General features: G+C 46.0%; 1 protein-coding gene across 1 annotated transcript in view; it reads right to left on the bottom strand.

The window, feature by feature from the left end:
- Positions 1-20,478, bottom strand: part of cwf19l2 (CWF19 like cell cycle control factor 2) — a 36,541-nt gene that overhangs the window by 14,757 nt on the left and 1,306 nt on the right. Inside the window, exons 2-10 of the mRNA XM_048264664.1 lie at positions 19,298-19,408; positions 17,399-17,533; positions 14,390-14,512; positions 10,714-10,833; positions 9,034-9,127; positions 6,079-6,194; positions 4,447-5,312; positions 2,171-2,285; positions 769-867 (exon numbers count right to left, since the gene is read on the bottom strand). Coding sequence (XP_048120621.1) covers positions 769-867; positions 2,171-2,285; positions 4,447-5,312; positions 6,079-6,194; positions 9,034-9,127; positions 10,714-10,833; positions 14,390-14,512; positions 17,399-17,533; positions 19,298-19,408 — 1,779 coding nt within the window. The remainder of the gene's footprint in view (positions 1-768; positions 868-2,170; positions 2,286-4,446; positions 5,313-6,078; positions 6,195-9,033; positions 9,128-10,713; positions 10,834-14,389; positions 14,513-17,398; positions 17,534-19,297; positions 19,409-20,478) is intronic.

Raw genomic sequence — 20,478 nt, forward strand, 5'->3', positions numbered from 1 at the left:
ACTGCATCTTACCAGAACGGCAGGGCCATAGAAGGCAATGCCACATCTGGCATGATAAAATATCAAGACTTTTATGCCAAGTCATAAGTCTTGTTCTAATTACGGCCAGACGTGGCGAATGTGCCAGTTGCCGGTAACTAACGAGCGACGTGCACAATGACCCGTACGAGCATGATGAGGGCAATAAAACCGAACCCTCGCCGCATAGCTTTCTTCCCTGTATCAGTAGCAATGCTGTAAATTAACATTCATTAGAGCAGAGGCGCAGCTATTTAAAAACAAAAAAAAACAAATCTTATTCACTTTAGTTTTTAGGAGAGATTGATAATGTAATAACAGACTTGCAAAAATGACCAAAGAAATGACGGTGGCGTGTTTGGATAAGGAAGTATACAATCCATGTTAAGTCCGACATAGTCGTAAATCTTAGGATAGCCGAGAAACGTTCATGTTTCACTTTCACCGCGATAGCTGCAAGAAGGGGAGCCATAAATCTCTCAGAAGCAGTGCATCCAAGACTTTGGTATTTAATAAAGGGAGGCTGGACTTAAAAGCACTCGGACCAAGAGAGACAGAGACATTCTTCATTGGCTTCGGCTGAGGAACCCACTAGGGTAAGATCATTTTTATTTTCATTTTCAACTCCAAGTAATGACGAGAGGTTAAAAATGTGCAACAATCACAGCTCAGGGTTTCCCAGTCTCGCTAATACGCCTACAAAGAAATATTTGTTTGTAGGCTATGCTTAAATTTCCACCCATCACTAACCTGGGCTTTTCCTGCCTGCAGTCCTGATGGCCTCTGAGCTCGCCTCTCCTTGGCTTCACGGGCCGCTTCCAGCTGTGCTTTGATTTTGTCAGCCAGGGCCTGTGGAAATAAACACACAGACACACACACACACACAGACATACACACACACACACACAGACACAGACACAGACACAGACACAGACACAGACACAGACACAGACACAGACACAGACACAGAACAGTTTAGTGACTTGCCCCTCACTGTGTGCAGGAGGAAAATCTGAGAGATAGTAGAGTACTAAGCTCTCCCACAATCACTGCTTATCATGAAGGACTTCTCCAAAGATCGACCAACAAGAGTGTCACACAGACACAGCAGGCGTTCGTGGGGTTGGGGTAACAATTAGGGACAGAAATGCTCCTTTCCTTCCACCACCAGTCTGTGAACAAGACACATGTGTGGTCTGTCCATTTGTCTTTGAAGTGGACACAGTACAGATGAGGGGGGGGGGGCAATGAGTAAAGGCAAGGATGACATGACCGAAATGGAAAAGAAGCAGAGGGTGCTGAAAGAGATGGAACCTTTCAACTGGTGGCGCATATCTTTTCAGGACAGAAAACAGCTCTAAGGACCTCTGTCTGGTCAATGTTGAGACCGGATGTCTGGATGAGAGAATGGTGTGACCGGGACCAAAACACACAGTCAAACAGATGGATGTCCACAGTGATGCTACCCCCCCCCTCACACCCCCACCATTTTCTCCCTCTGTTTGTCCCAACTCATACCCATACACACAGAAATATTTGAATACAAACAGACAATGCACTTCTACATGCAACAGAACTCCTCTGGTACTTCATCAATTTTCCTTTGGAGTAAATACACACAGACACACACAGACACAGACACACACACACACACACACACACACACAGTTAAGACCGGCTGTCCTGCTGGACAAAGCCCTTCCCTTTCTGCCTTGTATAAGTGACTGGGACATGTTGCGGCTCCTTATTGCCAGGCGGCGCAGTAAAAGAGCCCATCTTATCTGGGCATTGCACTTTGATGGAGCTCTTAAGAGCACAGCCGCAATGACGGGGCACAAAGCACTACACAAATAACCCAACCGAATGACAGAATGATTGGCCGAGCGGTGGCAATGCAGACAGGGTTTGTCCTTCACGTCCTTGGAGGGAAGAAGTCAGGACAAGGAAACATGGAGCGCTAACGCAGGCACAACAAGATGGGTGCGCACACACACACTATCGAACAATTCTTCACTGGAGCATCACAGTGTTCTTTTAGCTTTGGGTAACAGAAGAACTTATACCTATAACTTATAGCTCCTATGCCACAGACAGACAGACAGACACGCACACACACACACACAGCTGGGAGGAGAGAGTTGGGGGGTCTCACCGTGTTTCCCATTAATTCTGCCTTGACTAGTTTGGCTCCCAGCTTGTTCATCTCCTCATCAGTCAAGATGGGGGCATCTTCCTCCTCCTCCTCCTCCTCTTCCTCACTCTGGGAACTGCAAACACAAAAAAAGTCCACCAGAAGTTCAAACTAGGACAGTTCTCACAACACAACATCATGGGTCAGAAAGTCTCACAAGTGACTGATTGAGGAGGACAGAAATAACACCCAGAACGAATAAGTCTTGATCTCTTGGGTTACATGGGAACACAGGGAAAAAGAGACGGAGAAAGGGAGAAAGGGAGAGAGGGAGAGAGAGAGAGAGAGAGAGAGAGAGAGAGAGAGAGAGAGAGAGAGAGAGAGAGAGAGAGAGCAAAACAGAAAGACAAATTGCTAATACGCAGGAGGTTAATGCATCAGCCCAAATATGTATCCAGCGAAGGTAGTCTTGGGGACAGAGGCCTTGCAGGGACATATCTCACGCTCATAAAAAGCACACAGGGTCAAACACAGCCCCTGAATTTAGCCAGATGGGACACAGAATACTGCAGTGTCAGACAGAGAGAGGTTAAGAAAGAAAGAAAGAAAGAAAGAAAGAAAGAGATAGAAAACAAGAAAGAAAGAGAAAGAAAGAGAGAGGTGGTGTGAAAGATGGAGAGTGCGAGGGCGCAAAGGGAGCCTGGTGTCGATGAAAGACAGCGAGCGAAAGAGAGACAGACGGCCATCAATCACACACCCGTCGCTCACGGCAACAGCAGCTGTCCCGCTCTGCATAACAAGGACGTCTCGCGCAGGCGCTGCTCTCGCTCTCTTTCAAATGACTTTGAGGGGGTGCAGACGCGACCGTTAAAAGACGAGCAGAAAATCATTTCCGGGACGACGTTAAACAGATCTCTATCTCGTGTAGGGCAATTCAGGTTTAATTAAATGTTAAATAGGTTTTCGTTTTTTTCCTCTTTTATCAGGCCCAGGTTTGGCATAATGACTGCATGTAGAGGCACAGCATTGGAAGGCACTTTTGGTGCCAGAAGTGGGACCCACAGGGTGTGAAACATTCCTTCATCACCTCTGTGTGAGACGTTCGCAGCCAGACTTCCGAATGTAGCTCTTCAGCCTCTGGGAATAACACCGTTTCATTTTTTAACGGGCAGGGGGTTTAAGAAAGAGGTTAGAGTAAAGATCAACGAGTCGGGGGAGTCTGGACTCAGTATGGCCCTGAAACCTTTTTTGCGTTGGGTCACGAGAAAGTTCTGTGTCCACTGTGGCCGCGAAGGAGGACAAGGACAAAGAGTGGACCAAGAAGATACACTTATCTGGAACTTCGAGATCCTGAGCGAGAGCGACAAAGTGTGAGACCGAGTGACACAAGACTAAACATTATGTTCAGTTTCAGGTTTGAGCATCTGCGATATTTGTTTATCGACTCCGGCGTCATTTTCATGTCTGCCTGGCTGGCTACCTTTCCGGCAGTAAAGGCCCTGACGAAGGGGAAGTAAATGTCTTCAGTGCGTCAGCCCACCTCAGTTCTCTGCCAGGGAACCAATGGTATGTGTTGTGCAAGCCGTTAGCCTCCGGGCCCCTGTAAATCTGCCTGAAATGATTTCCTTCCCTCAGGGTAACACACCATACATCTACGAGGTCACAATTATTGTTTTCTCTGAGAGAGTGTGAGTGTGTGTGTGTGTGTGTTTGCGTGTGTGTGTATGTGTGTTAGCGTGTGTGTGTATGTGTGTTAGTGAATTTTAAAAGATGGGATTTTTTTTGTGTGCTTTCCTCGGCAGATGGGCCACCATTTTGGCACGGCCACCTGTGCAAACCCCAGGGACGTCACAGCAACGCCGACTCTCTGCAGAATCATCGACTCTCTCTCCATCCCATCAAAGATGAAGAGCGAAATCAGGACTCTCCTTCTGAAAAATTATGCTGCTACCTGCCATTTTCTGCACTAAATCTGCATCTAAATGAGACGTGCAGGCAGCAGAAAAACTAAGGGACTGGATTAATGTTGTGAAGGGCACCATCTGAGCCGATACACACATTTAACCCTTCATTTACACTTTGACACTTTCACCTTGGGTTACTTTCCAGAATTATCCTGAGTTGCTTAAACATTATGTAGGAGGTAGAGCTTTCACATGACTGATGAACATGAAACATACATGAAACATACAATGAACAAAAGGGACTTCAATATTGGAATCCATGAATTAAAATGATTCATTATTAGCAAAAACAGTAAATCATCTCACTAAAAACATGGTCACATGGTTACTGACCTTGGTGGGCTCTCTGATGGTTTCTTGTCTTGACTTTTTTCTACCAGTGCTGAGCCAGATGTTTGAGCCATAGGGTCAGTCTGTGGCCTCCTCTCTGCTGTGACGCCCCTCTCCACTTCCTGTTTCCCCTGTGAAGGGTTGGGTTGCGTGGTGTTTTTCCTCCAGGCTGGGGCGCTGGCCGCACAGTCATCATCGTCGTCACTGGGCTTCATAAAGCCAGAGGAAGCCTTCGAGGCCGAGAGCCTCTTGCCCCAGCTGGACCTGCCTGCCTCGTCCTCATCTGGGTCTGAGGGCTTCAGGAACCGGGCCTTAAGAGAGGCTGCGCCCTGGTCACGGCCGGGCCGAGGGGTGTCTTGCTGGGGTCGGGAGACGTCGGGTCGGGGTCTTGCTGGGTCGTCCCGGGGTCTTCTGTCTCGGTCGGTGCTCCTACCTGCCTGTTCGTCTCGGTCCCTCCTGTGGTCGTCCCGGCCCCTGTCCATCCTGCCGTCCTCTCGGTCTCTGTCCCGGTCTCTGCGCCAGTCTCTCTGGTAGGGCCTGTCCTCCCCCCGTCCTCTGTCCGATCGGTCGCCATCGTTCTCTCTGTCCCGTCTCCAGTTCCCGTCCCTGTCCCTCCCTCGGTCTCCATCGCGATCACGATCACATCCCCAGTCGTCGTCTCGGTCCCTCTCCCGGTTGCAGTCCCTGTCCTGGTCTGTAGGGGGCGACCTTCTGTCCCGGCTGTTTGACGAATGATGGACGCCTCTCCTCCACCTCTCTCTGTCCCACCCTCGCTCTCCTCCTCCTCTTCCTCTTCCTCCACCCCCTGATCTCTCTCCATAAGCCAGCTTTTCCGCCTCCTGTAGCCTCTGCTGAAACTCCTTCATGGACTGTAAGGACAATTAAATAAATAAATAAATAAATAAATAAATAAATACATAATTTAATAAATAAATAAATGGAAAAATCCTAAAATAAAACCATTAAGATTAGAAGAGGGAGAATGTTACTAGATGCCCATCAGATAACAATCCTAAAACGGACCGATTTTAATGGAGTCGCATGTCTTCCCCTTCACCCCCGGGAAAACATGCTTCTGGATCAGTGTTCAAATGAAACGGGTATTTATTCTGGACGGGACAGACGGAAAACAGAGTTCAGCTTCATAACTGGGAACCAACGAGGGGATTTCAGGCACCGAAACCAATTGTGACCCAATATGCCTACGGCAAACAAGGTTAAAGAAAAATGACTGAAGTTAGGTGGTTTGCCCACAAAGCTTTGCGATGGAATTCTGAGAGGCTTTCCATGATGTCTGTCACAAGAAGTGCACCGCTGGCACTTCTGCAGGGAGGGAATTAAGAACGCAGATAGGGGGCTTCAGGATGCTGGTAGTTTCAAGCTGGGTTTTGGTTGTGTGTGTTGTCGGTTTATGTGTGTACTGCGTGATACACAAACACGTTGTAGCTGTATTTGAGTGTGTGCGTGTTTAAACTGAGTGTGTGTGTGTGTGTACTGAGTATGTGTGTGTTGAGTGGATGTTGAATGAGTTTGTGACACAACACTTGACAAAACTTTAGGACAGCACAACTTTGTGTGTGGTTGTGTATGTGTGTGTGTATTTATGTGTGTGTGTGTTTATGTGTGTGTTCTCACCCCGTATCTCTCTGACACCACTGCCTCCAGACTGCGCTGCTCTCTCTCAGCCTGCTCCTTCATTCGCTGATAAGACTTCCTAAGCCAGCTCAGGCCTCCATCATTAACCAACATCGCTGCAGAACAGAACAGTACAGAAGAGGCAAGAAAAAGAAACAAATGTGACCGTTTAAAGGTAAACTACGCAGTATTGGCCATTTCCTTACTGTTTTCTCGTTTTTTTTTCACTGGCTCTGTCATGACGAATGTCTGAGAAACTCCATCGCTACCTTTTTCTAGCCGGTGCCTGGCGTGTATGTGTATTTGAATGCAGTAAAGCAATTCGTTACACTAGTTATACTTCCTGACACTGAGGCTGTCGGCCCGCCGACCCACAGTTGCAAGGGTGGTTTTTCCGCTCACAGGCGCTCAGGGGGAAGCGAGACGGCCACCATTCAACCCGAAAAAGGTCATATAACCATTTCAATGACTATGAAGCTGTTAAATGAAGGTAAATTAAGCTAAAAAGTTGCATATTAAGCTAAAAAACCTGCATAGTATATGCCTTTAAAACTGAAAGCACGGAAATGAACAGAAGACGCTGAGATCTGAGGTGATTTTTTTCCCCCGACAGAACACTTCGACACAGAACATTTCATCCCTCGAGATCCCGATCTCCGCAAACTCGGTGTCCTCTCCGCAAACTCCTGGCTTTAATCCCACTGATGCTCCGACTCATGTGCACTCTAAATGGCCTGGCACCACAAGTCTTAATGATACACACACACACACGCACACACACAGTGAACCTTCAAAGAGATGGGCCCACTGGGTGAGTAAATAAACAATGAGCAGTACAGATGACCCTGACATCCGTTGCGAGAACATCACTGCCCGTCCTTCAGGAGAAAATGTCAGAATGTGACTGCAGTGATAAACAGTGCTGATGATGATGATGATGATCGATGGGACAGATTGTGAAAAATAAATGCATGCCTGGCCTGTTCCCAGATCTTCTCATCTCTCTTTTGTCCTCATTTCCCTTCTACTTCCACTCTCTCTCAAGTCAGTCTCACTCGCTCTCTTCCTCTCTCTTTCTTTCTTTCTCTCTCTCACACACACACACACACACACACACACCAGGCTGCTGAATGCCCTGACAAGAGATAGAGGGCAGAAAGGAGGGAGGGAGAGAAGGAGAGATGGAGAGAGAGAGTGAGAGCACAGCTGTGGGGTCGCTCCTGTGAGCCAGCAGCTCGTCATGGATCAGCACACATCCACCCCTGTGTGTCTACAGGTCTACAGGGAGGTCTACAGCCCTCAGCCAAAGCAGCTCAGGAGAAGACTTTTATCTCTCTCTTTCTCTGTCTCTCTAACCCATCCTCTCTCTCTCTCTCTCTCTCCCCCTCTCTGGCCTGCTCACACTCTCTCTCTGGTCTCTCTCTCTGGTCTCTCTCTCTGGTCTCTCTCTCTGGTCTCTCTCTCTGGTCTGCTCACACTCTCTCTCTGGCCTGCTCACACTCTCTCTCTGGTCTCTCTCTCTGGCCTGCTCACACTCTCTCTCTGGTCTCTCTCTCTGGTCTCTCTCTCTGGTCTCTCTCTGGTCTCTCTCTCTGGTCTCTCTCTCTGGTCTGCTCACACTCTCTCTCTGGTCTGCTTTCTCAGAGCTACTCATTCATCATGATGAGGGAAAATATAGATCACCTGCACTCAGTGGGTCCCACAGCTGGAGAGCAATCAGAGTGTGTGTGCGTGTTCAGGCAAGAGTGGGACTGAGTGAGTGAGACAGTTGCCATATTCATCAGTGTGTGTGTGTATTCTGTGTAAGTGAGTGTCTGAGCATGTGTGTGTGTGTGCGTGTGTGCGTGCTGTTAATGAGTGTTTGTGTGTGTGTGTGTGTATGAGTGTGTGTGCGTGCGTGCTGTGAATGAGTGTGTGTGTGTGTATATGAGTGTGTGTGTGACTGTGTGTGACTTGGTACGTGTGTGTGAATGAGTGTGTGTGTGTGTGTGTGTGTGTGTGCTGACGCCGGAGTCAAACGTGTTTACCCAGCATCGTGTTAATTCGGGGCTTACTCTGCAGCAGTGACAGCACACACACATGCAAGCCTGATAAGTGAGCAAACCCAGCAGCTGCCGCGTCAGCTTAACGCCAACTCCGCTCCTCTTTCTCCCTCTCCTCCTCAGATGCTCCCTTCTTCACTCCATCTCTTCATCCCCCTTTTCCACAGAACTTTTCAAAACACCTCCACCACCACCTATTTCTACACTTGCCTTTCTTGGTTTGTTCCCTAATTCCTCTCTTTTTACCAACTCTCTCTGTTCCCTTTCTCATTTCTTCATCCTTTCCACAAGGCCCTGCTAGTGTCCTACTTTCCCCATTAACTCTCTCTCTCTCTCTCTCTCCCTCTCTCTCCCTCTCTCTCTCTCTCTCTCTCACATTATTGTTCTTTTTCCCTTTTCCTTTTTTTTTTCTTCTCGTCTCCCTCTCTCCGTCTCGTCTAATGGGTGCTTTATGGGGTGCTAGCTGTGCTCCCAATCCCTGCCGGAACATGACGAGCTTACTGGCGATACCATTTCTTACACTGCTGCTGGGAAGCCGAGACAGATGCCTCATTACGTTTCAAAGAAGTTGTGTGTGTGTGTGTGTGTGTGTGGTGGTGGGGGGCCAGACAGGGTAAATGTGCTGTGGTGGGCGCCAGAGGGGCCGTGTTAGTGCTACACTGAGCAGCCAGTGATCCATCATGGAGGCTGAGGAGGGTTTTAAATATGGTGGGGTTGCAGGCAGGACAGGGGGGGTCTAAAGCGCCCCCCCCCCTTTCAGACTATCATCCTCTCTGGGAGATGAAATGAAGGGGAGAATGAGACACACTGAGCTGCAGTGCATGCTGGGAGGGCTCTAACTGAGCTCTGTGTGGAGGTACGGGGACAACAGGGGATGCCGTGGGAAAATGTATGGGTGACTAGGGGGGAATACCTTTAGAAGGTGCAGTTCCAGCACCCTCCTCCGGGGGCAGGCCCTTCCCTCCATCCTTCCAGTAAGGATTAAGTTCAAGTTTGTGAAGACCAGCCTACAAATAAAAAGAACATATTCATCATGGTGACAAACAAACAAACAAACAAACAAACCACATTTGTCTTTCTTAAGGCCTATTCACAGGCCTATAACAATAACTATAACCATAACGATAAAAGCGTTCACACTGAACTTAACGAATGTGACGGTTAAAATTCGATGGGTTCTGATTGGCTATTAGCTTTTTATCTTTCTGGAAATCGTTCTGAAAGTGATCTGCAACGATAGCGTTCTTCATGTCGTTATCGTTATAGTTTATGTGTGAACGTCGTCATTCATATTAACGAGAACGATATTTATTTATAGTTACTGTTATCGTTCTTGGTGTGAATGGGCCTTTACACTGGTAGCAACACCCATTCAGCAGGAATAAGTAGGGGATAACGGCCGCCGAAGTGTCCTGTTATAGGGAATTAATGGACTTTGCCTCGCGCTCGTCCATTAATTCCCTATAACTTCTATTCTTACTTCTTCATCCTACTATGGTTGTTATAGTTACCATTCATAAGCATTGATATGAAACTTTTTTTACCAGATCTACTTCATAGGTGTCCCGTTATTCAGAATTAATAGCCACCCACCAGCCAATCAGAAAAGAGTATTTCTTCTCTCCGGGTGATAATGGGAAGATAAAGAGCACCATATCAGATCAAACATAAAAGCCGCTCTCTCAACTAATCACTGCCTCCTTCACCGGTGAGTGTGTGTGTGAGTGTGTGTGTTTGACATCACATTGTCATTGTTCTGAGGCCTAAACTCATCTGTGCCTTCGATCAAAGTCCCGCTGCTTGTTTGGGGGCCATTTCGGAGAGGGCTGGGGAGTGATTAGCGCATGATTTCTATTCACGATGGTCAGTGTGACGTTTCCTGTCTCCTGCAACCAAAGACACATCCCCATCTACCCCATTCACTGTAGGACACACACACACACACACACACACACACACCTGACAATCACATTCAAGAATGGGCCTCCTCGCACTGCGCTGTGAATTAATTTGCCGAGAATCACACTGCGGTCAGACTATTATCGTGCCCCCACAGACTACTTTGTTATGTCCTTTTATCCCGCTATGCTGATAGCGGTTTCCCTGGTAACCAAGTCGACTGAGGTAAGGTAAACCACTTTCATGGGATTTAAGTGCGTCAGTATACACACACGCACGCACACACACACACACACACACACACACACACACACACACACACACACACACACACACACACACACACACACACACACACGGCAAGAGAGCACCATGCAGATTGCTGCTGAGTGGGCGTTGTGAATCAGAGACTATCCAAAAACCAAGAGACTGTGGTGTTGTGACCAAATTCCACTCAAGTTTCCCGGAATGAAATACAAATGTAAATTGATTAAAATGACTATTAAGTTCTATCATTTAGTGTTTTTCATTTTTTATACCTATTCTATTATTTGTGGTTAAGGTTGATCTCACTTTCCAAACCTTGCTATTGTCACTAGTTACTATAGACAGGCTGACTATAGAGACTTCAGGCAGTGGTATCTTATTCTAGTTGACACAGCCATTATGATGGTTATGTGTAAGGCCGTCTCACCTCCTCAATGGCACGTGCTTTCTCCATCTCTTCCTCCTTCAAAAGCTCTTTCTCCGCACGGCGTTCAGCTACTGACGTGGTCTTCATGGCCAGGAAGTCAAAGGTCATCCACTCGTCTCTCTAGACATGGTCACAGAGAATTAAGAGCTCAGGGTCATCAAAGGTCATTGACATTTACAGTGAATACAGTATATGGACCAGATAAGAGTCAAAAAGAGCCACATTCACATGGGGTAGTGACAGTGTAGTGGCTTACGAGCCGGTCAGGCAAGCAGTGGTCAGAAAAGTTGAGGGTTTGATTCCTGGTTGCCATCCGTTGTGCCCTTGAGCCTTAAGTTGCTTGAAGGAAAATTGACGTTTGCGAGTTGCTTTGGATAAAGTCGGCAAAATGACGAAATATTCAATATTACTGTGCTTCTACTGACCTTGTGAACATTAAACACACAATCCTTGAGAGCTGTTCATAAGCTCTTCTTTTGCATTAATTTTTACTAAAAATGTAAGATGACTTTATGCAAAACTAGTTACAGCAGTCCAATGAGACAATATTTTCTTCTTTAAAAAAAGGGGGAACAACATTATTTTTGTGTGTGAGATTTTTATGCATGTGAGATATATGTGTGCATGTGTGTTTGCTGTGTTATGGTTGTATAAGCTACTGGATGCCTAAAATTTCCCTCGGGATGAATAAAGTATCTATCTATCTATCTAACAAGGAAGATAAGCAATTTTCATGTACTGTATTAGCATTTCTCACCACTTATCTTACAAGTGGGTGTGAAACCGGCATTAGCCTGCTGTCATTGTGCATACTGGTTTACATAACCCAATATGTGTCTAATCAGTCCTGCATGACCTGGGTGATGAGGTTCCTGTTCCACAGCACCAAATGGCACTTGTATTCCCCCCACACACACACACACTCTGTGCAGAGACACCATGCTGTCTGGCTGCTGCTGCCGTTACCCTCAGCAAACAAGGCAGCATCTGTGTTTGTGTCCGTGTCAGGACCAAAGAGCATGTCTTAATGCAACATGAATTCCAATCTCGCCGGCCCCAGCACCGAATGTAAATAAAGCACACCCGTGTTCTGGGAAAGGCAGGCTCACTGTTGGGGCACTAACGAGTCACGTTCACCCACACATGGGGTATCAGCAAAGACAGGGGTGGGAGTCTGTGTGTGGAAGACCCTCTACGGCGGCACGCACACACACACACAGACAGACAGACACACACACACACACACACACACACAGAAAGAGAGAGAGCAAAGTCTTTCATCTCTCCTATACTGTTTGTAGCTCAAAGCTATGCAGTCAGACACAACCAATAAAAACACCAGACCCCCACAGAACAGACATAAGCTCCAACTGCACAGACCCAGGACCTATTCCTACTTCTACAAGCAAACACACACGCGCAGAAACACGTAAACTACTTTCAGGACATTAGCAAAGTCAGATGATCAAATCCAAGAGTGTTCTCCAAACTTCTCCCCCTGCCTCAATCACACACACACACACACACACACACACACACACACACACACACACACACACACACACACACACACACACACACACACACACACACACACACACACACACACACACCGCACATACTTCACTTTCACACATGAGCCAGGTGATTATCAGCCGATTTTAAATCACTCACTCGTGAAAAAATAATCACGCCAAACAACTTTCCCTAATTAGCCCACAAATTGGAATCCAAGGGAACAACCGACTTGTACATTTTACTGTCAAAACAAATACAAAAACTCCACCTACAACATAACTGGCTGCATTTCTGCTCTCCAAGTAGTGAGGTGAAAGCTGCATTATAGGGCTTGCGTCATCAGGCTCTGGTTGCGATGCGGCGCATGTCTGACCAGGATTAATGGGCTGACCAAACGAGGGAGGATATCGATCCCCTATCAGTGGACTGGGCCGTCAAACCACCGAGAGCCATTAGGTGTGGCAGGCCATCGACTGGCTGCAGGAAACCCACAGTCCTGCACTCCCATACCTTACAAGAGCGCGCACACACACACACACACACACACACACACACACACACACACACACACACACACGCGCAACCACACGCACAAACTTTTCTCAAGACACATGGACGGCAGTGTGCAACATTTCAGCATTGCATTTCAGCATTGTACAAATAACCTTCTACACTCGACCTAGATAGAACACGATTCAACTCACACACACACACCTGTCAAACACAACAAAGATTCTGGCCAGATTTTCCTCCACATATCCACCTGTGGAGACAGAATTGCAATGCATGTGTATGGTCTCTCTAAACCTGAACTGGAGTGCATCACTTCACTATCAGACAAAAGGACCCTGAACAAACTGATCAACATCTTGGACAATGAGTGTCACCCACTCCACAGCACTATTGTTAAGCAGAAGAGCCTGATCAGCTGGAGACTTCAGCTGCCTTGCCTTACTGGGACAGACTGAGAAAGTTATTTGTCTCCAGGGCCATTGAACTGTTCAATGCCTCACTTAAGGGAAGAGGAGAGATAGACTTCTCTGCATAGTCTGTCTGCCTCTTCACCCCCTCCATGTTTGGTACTGTCTGTCCACTAGCCACTTGTACCACTGTCTTTATGCCTCACTGTTTTAGCGTGCTATATTAGCACATTAGCACATATGCATAACCCTCCATGCCACAGCCGGGACTGTGACCACACTACATTTTTCTTAAATAGTTAAATATATAGATATATAGACTTTACTTTTGCATTGTTGCACTTACTCATTTGCACTATCACCATGACCACTATCACCATTGCACTACCACCATGACACTCATTTACACAGAGCACCTTAGGGCACTTACTCATTTGCACTATCACCATGACCACTATCACCATTGCACTACCACCATGACACTCATTTACACAGAGCACCTTAGGGCACCTTACCATACCCTTACTATGCACAGAGAATCACAGGCTCAGTCCCTGCCTCAGTCATTGCAAAAGCCTGATTGATTAATCACCACTATGTGGATACTGTTTTTAGAATTGATTTAGATTAAGTGTTAGTATAATTTGTATTTTTGTAATTTGTATTTTAGTATATTTTTATATATTGTATTAAGTGTTAGTTAGTATAATTTGTATTTTAGTATATTTAGCATATACTTTATCTTCTACTGTCCTTATTGCTTAGTTGTGTTTTTATATTATATACTTTAATTACTCTTTCTGCTGTTAAAGAATGTGTTAGTGTTGTATGTATGCTGCTGAGACCTTGAATTTCCCCTGGGGATCAATACAGTATCTATCTATCTATCTATCTATCTATCTATCTATCTATCTATATCCATACATTTAACTCTATCTATCTATCTATCTATCTATCTATCTATCTATCTATCTATCTAAACCACTTTCTAGTTAGAAATCTGAGTCAGATCGCTTGCTATCATGCCTCCCAAAGGTTGACTAACATTCATCAGAAGTGCCCCGGGAGAGTTCCTAATTAAATACTGATTTATCAGCTCAGCTCCAGTTTCTATGTACAATCATTAATGTTGTCTTTGTGGAGCCACCACAGTGGACACCATTGACAGGTTTTCCATGGCACGGGTGGGTTCAGGGAGGGTCATCCTCCAGGAGTGGGTGGCAGGTGTGTGGTCTCACCTGCTCACTGTCGGCTGGGTTGCTGGGGGTGCTGGCGGAGGATTTGCCTTCACTGCTGCTGGAGATCTTCCAGGCTTTCTCCGGGCCTGTCGGCTGAGCTTCCACCCACTCGTCCGCAGACGCCTGAGACACAAGAAGAGGAGGCTCGTTAGAGAGGGGGAGGCAGAGAGAGAGAGAGAGAGAGAGAGAAAAAAAGAGTCAGAGGGAGGGAAAGGAGAGACTTGGAGTGTGCGTCTGCAGCGCCTGAAGGAGCAGAAGCGGAGTGAGTGTAATTGCAGGCCACACGAGAGTCAGTCTGTATGAAGCTACTCTCACACACACACACACACACACACACACAGATAATGCCGCCATCGAACATTAACTTCCACTGAACCTGCCACTACAGTACAAAAAACACCAGTTACCACTGATAGCGCTGTTAGCAATCACACACTACATGCAAGTCAGGCAGGCACAGGGACCACAGTGACAGGGCTATGGCTACTCAGAATGGCTGCCTTCATGACACATCTGCACTATCTGCTTTTAGTGTTCACTCTGGCCTGCCAAACCTGAAATTGAGGTTTAAGCACAAATCAATCTTTTTGAAGCTAGACAGCCTTGAGAAAAAGATTAAAATATGAATATCTAACATGAATATCTTATCTAAGAAAGAGCCCACACATATTCAAGAGCTGTGACGTAGAGGGAACATGCATCTCTAAGTTACGTTTATCTATTTAGCCAGAGCCTTTCATCTTATGCACATGACAGAATGTGGCATTTGCTCCGACATGCATTCCAGACATTGCTTTGACAGTCCCTCAGAGTGAACTAACAGCAATGCAGCAATTTGTCTGAGACACAGAGAGAGAGAGAGAGAGAGAGAGAGAGAGAGAGAGAGAGAGAAAGAAAGAAAGAAAGAAAGAAAGAAAGAAAGAAAGAAAGAAAGAAAGAAAGAAAGAGAGAGAGAGAGAGAAAGAAAGAAAGAAAGAAAGAAAGAAAGAAAGAAAGAGAGAGAGAGAGAAGGAAAGAAAGAAAGAAAGAAAGAAAGAAAGAAAGAGAGAGAGAGAGAGAGAGAGAAAGAAAGAAAGAAAGAAAGAAAGAAAGAAAAGAAAGAAAAAGAAAGAGAGAGAGAAAGAAAGAAAGAAAGAGAGAGAGAAAGAAAGAAAGAAAGAAAGAGAGAGAGAGAGAGAGAGAGAGAGAGAGAGAGACTTGGCTTGCCGGCAGGAATGGAGCATTAGGACGGCTGCACTCTTATTTTCTGCATTATTGAATTACAGCTCGGGCTGATGGCCTACGGCCGCCCGGTGTGGCTGCCCTGCTACAGACCCAGGGAGGCCGCTCATTGATCACTCAGCGGACTGGACTGGCTGTTTTAGCCGACCCTCCCGCTCTCTTGCACACACACACACACACGTGTGTGTGTGTGTGTGTGTGTGTGTGTGTGTGGGGGGGGGGGCTGTTGGGTGAGGGCAGAGGGTCAAGGTGTGAGGCTCCCCGCAGCGGTCTGATCTCGTCCAATTTCTGCCTACCGTCTGGGGTTCTGCCAAGACCGGCTCACCACAAACACCACCACGGGGGGTGGTAGTGGGGCTGTGTCTCCATGGAGACCGCACACGGGTATCGTCTGTGTGTGTGTCTGTGTGTGTGTGTGTGTGGTCGGTCAACCTCTCATCATGCTAAATGGAGGGAGCAGGATGTCTCTTTCTCTCCCTCTGATTCTCCCTTTCATTTCTTTACTCATTTGTTCTATCTCTCATTCTGCTTCCGTCCGGTCCCTGTCCATACATTTAATTCTATTCTAACTCTCTCTCTCCCACTCTGTCCATGTCCATACATTTAACTCTATTCTAACTCTCTCTCCCACTCTGTCCATGTCCATACATTTAACTCTATTCTAACTCTCTCTCTAACTCTATCCCTGTCTATACATTCAACTCTATTTTAACTCTCTCTCCCACTCTATACCTCCATACATTTAACTCTATTCTAACTCTCACCCCCACTCTATACCTCCATACATTTAACTCTATTCTAACTCTCTCTCTAACTCCATCCCTGTCTATACATTTAACTATTTTAACTCTCTCTCCCACTCTATACCTCCACACATTTAACTTTATTCTAACTCTCTCTCCCACTGTCCATGTCCATACATTCAACTCTACTCTAACTCTCTCTCCCACTCTATACCTCCACACATTTGCACTCTGATAAACACTGACATTTAGCCAGCATTATTTTCATATTCATACTACCGGTACTTACAACAAAGTGGAACCCTGTCTTCTCCTCTATACGTCTTCTTCCTCTCTTCATGCCTCTGTCCATCATTCTCTCATCCTCCCTCTCTTCATGTCTATCAATCCTTCATCCCCCTCTTTTCTCATTGCCTCTCATTACTATTTCTCTAAGTCTTCTTATCTGCTCTTCTTCCACTACACTGTCCTTCCATTCTTTTACACTGCAATCAGTCAACCTTTATTCCTATAAGCCGAAGGAGCAATTATGATCAAAGTAAAAGTACTCTGCCAACACTAACTATTTAATAAATGATTAAGCAGACCGTTCCTATTGCTCCTTAAAAATGTGGTGGGTCTCTCTGCATTCTTCGCGTCTGTCTTAATCCCTTTCTTCTCTCTTTCCTTTCCATTCCTCTGTTCCTCCCATCCTCTTCTCCATTGGCCCCCGCAGTTCATCTTTTTTGTGTTCCCATCCTCTCATTTCACGCCTATTCAGTCCTCCTGACAAGCCTCCCTCTCCCCAGCAGGGCCACCTGACATCTCCGCCTAGCATACCTTGGCAAGTCTTTTTTAGATGATTTACGGTCAGGTTTTCAAATAATGATTTATTACTGCTCTGCTGTTTCTCTAGAAGTAAAAAAAAAAAAAAAAAAAGACAAAAGAAATCCTCTGCATGTGAGAGATGGGGCTTTGGCTTGGACCTCTGAGGGGTATCTTTGTCTTCTCTGTCTCTCTTATGGAGATTTATCGGAGTTAAATAGTGATGACTTGCGAGCCCTACCTCAGAGCTGTCAGATGCACTTCCATCCTGGGCTGCTTTCTTGCACTCCTTCTTGGCTTTCTTCTTCTCCTTTTTCTCTTTTTTGCTCTTCTTGGCCTTCTTCTCTTTTTTCTTCTTGCTTTTCCCTGTCGTTTCCTACAAGAAAGAAATATCATGTTCAACAGGGTTTAATCACTGCTTGTACAGCTTAGACAAGGGAACATAAGTCACCGAGAAAGCATTACTGAACTCAAGACGAACAATGTTAGCTTTAATTTGACAAAGTAAATATTACCAATCTTCTGCTAATGTGAGGCACTTAATGTCTTCTTAAGTGGCAATTCATTACAAAATGATGAGCATTTTTCCTCAATTCATTACAAAATGATGAGCATGTTGCCTCACAGACCTCTAACCCCTGTAGCTGAGTGCTAGGCTTCCCAACTTGAAGAGTGCACTGTCTGTCTCTGAGACCAGCCTTTTAAGTCTCTCTGAGGGCTAGAGCCCAGCTCTGAATACAGAGCTCCATTCAGCACCGTGCCACAACACACCACCGTCACTATCTAATAGGTTACGCCTCGCTCTCCTACTCACATATACACATCTATCTATCCACATACACACACTTTATATATATTACCTACGGCTACTGCTCGGTCGGTGTGTGTGTGTATGTGTGTCTGTGTTGCAGCACTTCTGAGCTTTGAAGAGGCAGTGCAGTGGAGCGCTTGCTAGCAGGTAGCGGGTGTCCTGAAGTGACAGAGCTGCGATGTACGAGCTGACACATGGAGGACAGGCTTTAGCTGGATCCCCTTCACCGCCGAGCGCAGGGAGACTGACAGCGGGCTCTCCAGAGCAAAGCTCAGGATTAGGGGAAGATAGAGCAGAGTAAATGGCTCCTTTAAGCAACACAAACACACACAAACACACACGCACACACATCAACTACTGTTTCTTCAGCAACATGCAGACACAAACTCTCTGCTGCATCCTCTAAAGCTAAACAAACTCAAGACTGATTTTTGGCCCCGTCACACCCATCAATCACTCTCTCCATCTTCTCTTTCAGATTCTTACACACACTACAGGGTTCCCACTCTCAGTCAAATGTAAAATTCCATGACTTTTCCCTGACAAAAAAACCTGAATTTCCATGAATAACTATATAATTAATATACAATATACCGACCAATGATTTCAGAGCAGCCGCGCCGCGTTCAAGAATCTTTTACTTCTATAGAGCGGGAAATGAATAAATGGGCATTGAATAAATCAATTTGGGCTACTCAAGCAAGCAGTAAAGCTAATAACCAGACATACTCCAATTCGGCGTGGAAATATTTGAATTCATGTATTATATTTGGCAAGTACATTTTAAACTGCTACAACAAAATTCCATGACTTTGCCCCAAAAATGCTAAAATTCCCTGACTTTCCAAAATCCCATGATATTCCAGAAATTCCATGAACTGTGGGAACCCTGACACTACTTAAATATGACAAATACCCACATATCCACTATTACATCAGCAGCATATCACACCGAACACTCGCAAAACAGCCCCCAGATAGCTCCAGCTGAGAAAGCTTGCAGCGGAGGGAGCAGCCTGCTCTCACGGCCGCACTGAAGGGGTCAGGATGATGTTTAGGGTTAGAGGTTTCTGGGAAGTGGTTCGTTCTCCAGCTGACACATGTCATGTCCTAAGGTCATGAACTCCTTGCAGTGCAGGCATGCGAGGGGTTAGTCTGTGGTATCCGCGTACACATACTAAGTATGTGTTGACCTGAATTGAAATATTTTTTTGCAGAAGACAGCTGAACGAGTGGGAAAGATTTTAAGTAGGAGGGTGGCATTACCACAGTTCTGACAGTTCTCCCATTCCTCACTTATTGAATCTCTTCTCTCACTCTCTCACTCACCACATTCAGTTGCTGCAGCCTGTGATCGACATCGGGGAGCATCCAAGTGTCCTCGCCGCGAGCCCTCTTCAGCTCCTTGCGCCTCTCCTCCTGCTCATACTTCTCTTTGGCCTGAGGAGAGAAGTGGTCAGCAGGGCTGTCAGAGCTCGGACACTTATTACATACTGGCCAAACAGACAGGAGCCCAGCAGCTATGCCCAAAATACTAAAACCACTGAAAGAAATAAATCAAGACAGGTTGGGTAAATCAAATCAAATCAAATCAAATAAAATTAAGAGTAATTGGCATTTTCCAGAGCATTATGAACAGGGATAATTGTACAGAAACAGAAAGGAAAGAGGGGATGAGGACAAGAGAAAAGAAAGGGAAGAGAAAAAGCAAGTAGAGGAAATTACTAAATTCTTGGGAGACTAGTGTGTTTCTAGGTCAAGATGTCCCAGACTCTCTCTATGTGAGAGGAAACTATCTATACAGGGTTCATATAACATGAATGTGGTGCTCCATAATCATCAGGTAAAGGTGAGGTATTTTGCAGACGGCCAGACTCTAGGCTACTGTCTAAAGTGACTGACAACAAATGTATCCTGCACTGGCTCGTAGTGAAACCCAGATCAACTGCTTAGAGGGCAACCACTGATTTCTATGTCCTCTCCTGACCACTTCAGCTCATGCATCACGGCGGCTACACCAAACCAGGGCTAACAATTCTAATCATCGACGTACAGCGATATTCATAAGGCTCTCAATAGCCTGGAACTAATGGAGTTGTGTGCGTTTCGGACAAGCGATAAACAGGCGCACATCAGACTGTTTCCGCCGGGACAGACATCCATCACCATTACCAGGGATGCTATGCCACAAGGTTTGCTTGAAGCACAGAGAGCCAACACAGCTGCCCAAGAGATAACAGCCTGGAGACTGTAACTGAGAGGAGGCGAACCCACACACATATCCAACAACATGATATTCTTCTCTCCCAGATGAGAAGGCAGCACTTCAGCAGGTACTTTACATGTCTGAATAACACTGTTAGCAATACTGACAACTATTTGCTCAAATTTCCCTTGAGACTGGTGGCTATTAAACAGTGTTCACGAACTACAGAAGGACTTTTCAGTTACCAGACATTAGGCCTAAATCAAATGTAGCACAGTTATATTACAAGCAGATTGTTTGTGTT

Source organism: Alosa alosa, chromosome 15, assembly GCF_017589495.1.
Source record: "Alosa alosa isolate M-15738 ecotype Scorff River chromosome 15, AALO_Geno_1.1, whole genome shotgun sequence".
Taxonomy (NCBI): Eukaryota; Metazoa; Chordata; class Actinopteri; order Clupeiformes; family Clupeidae; genus Alosa; species Alosa alosa.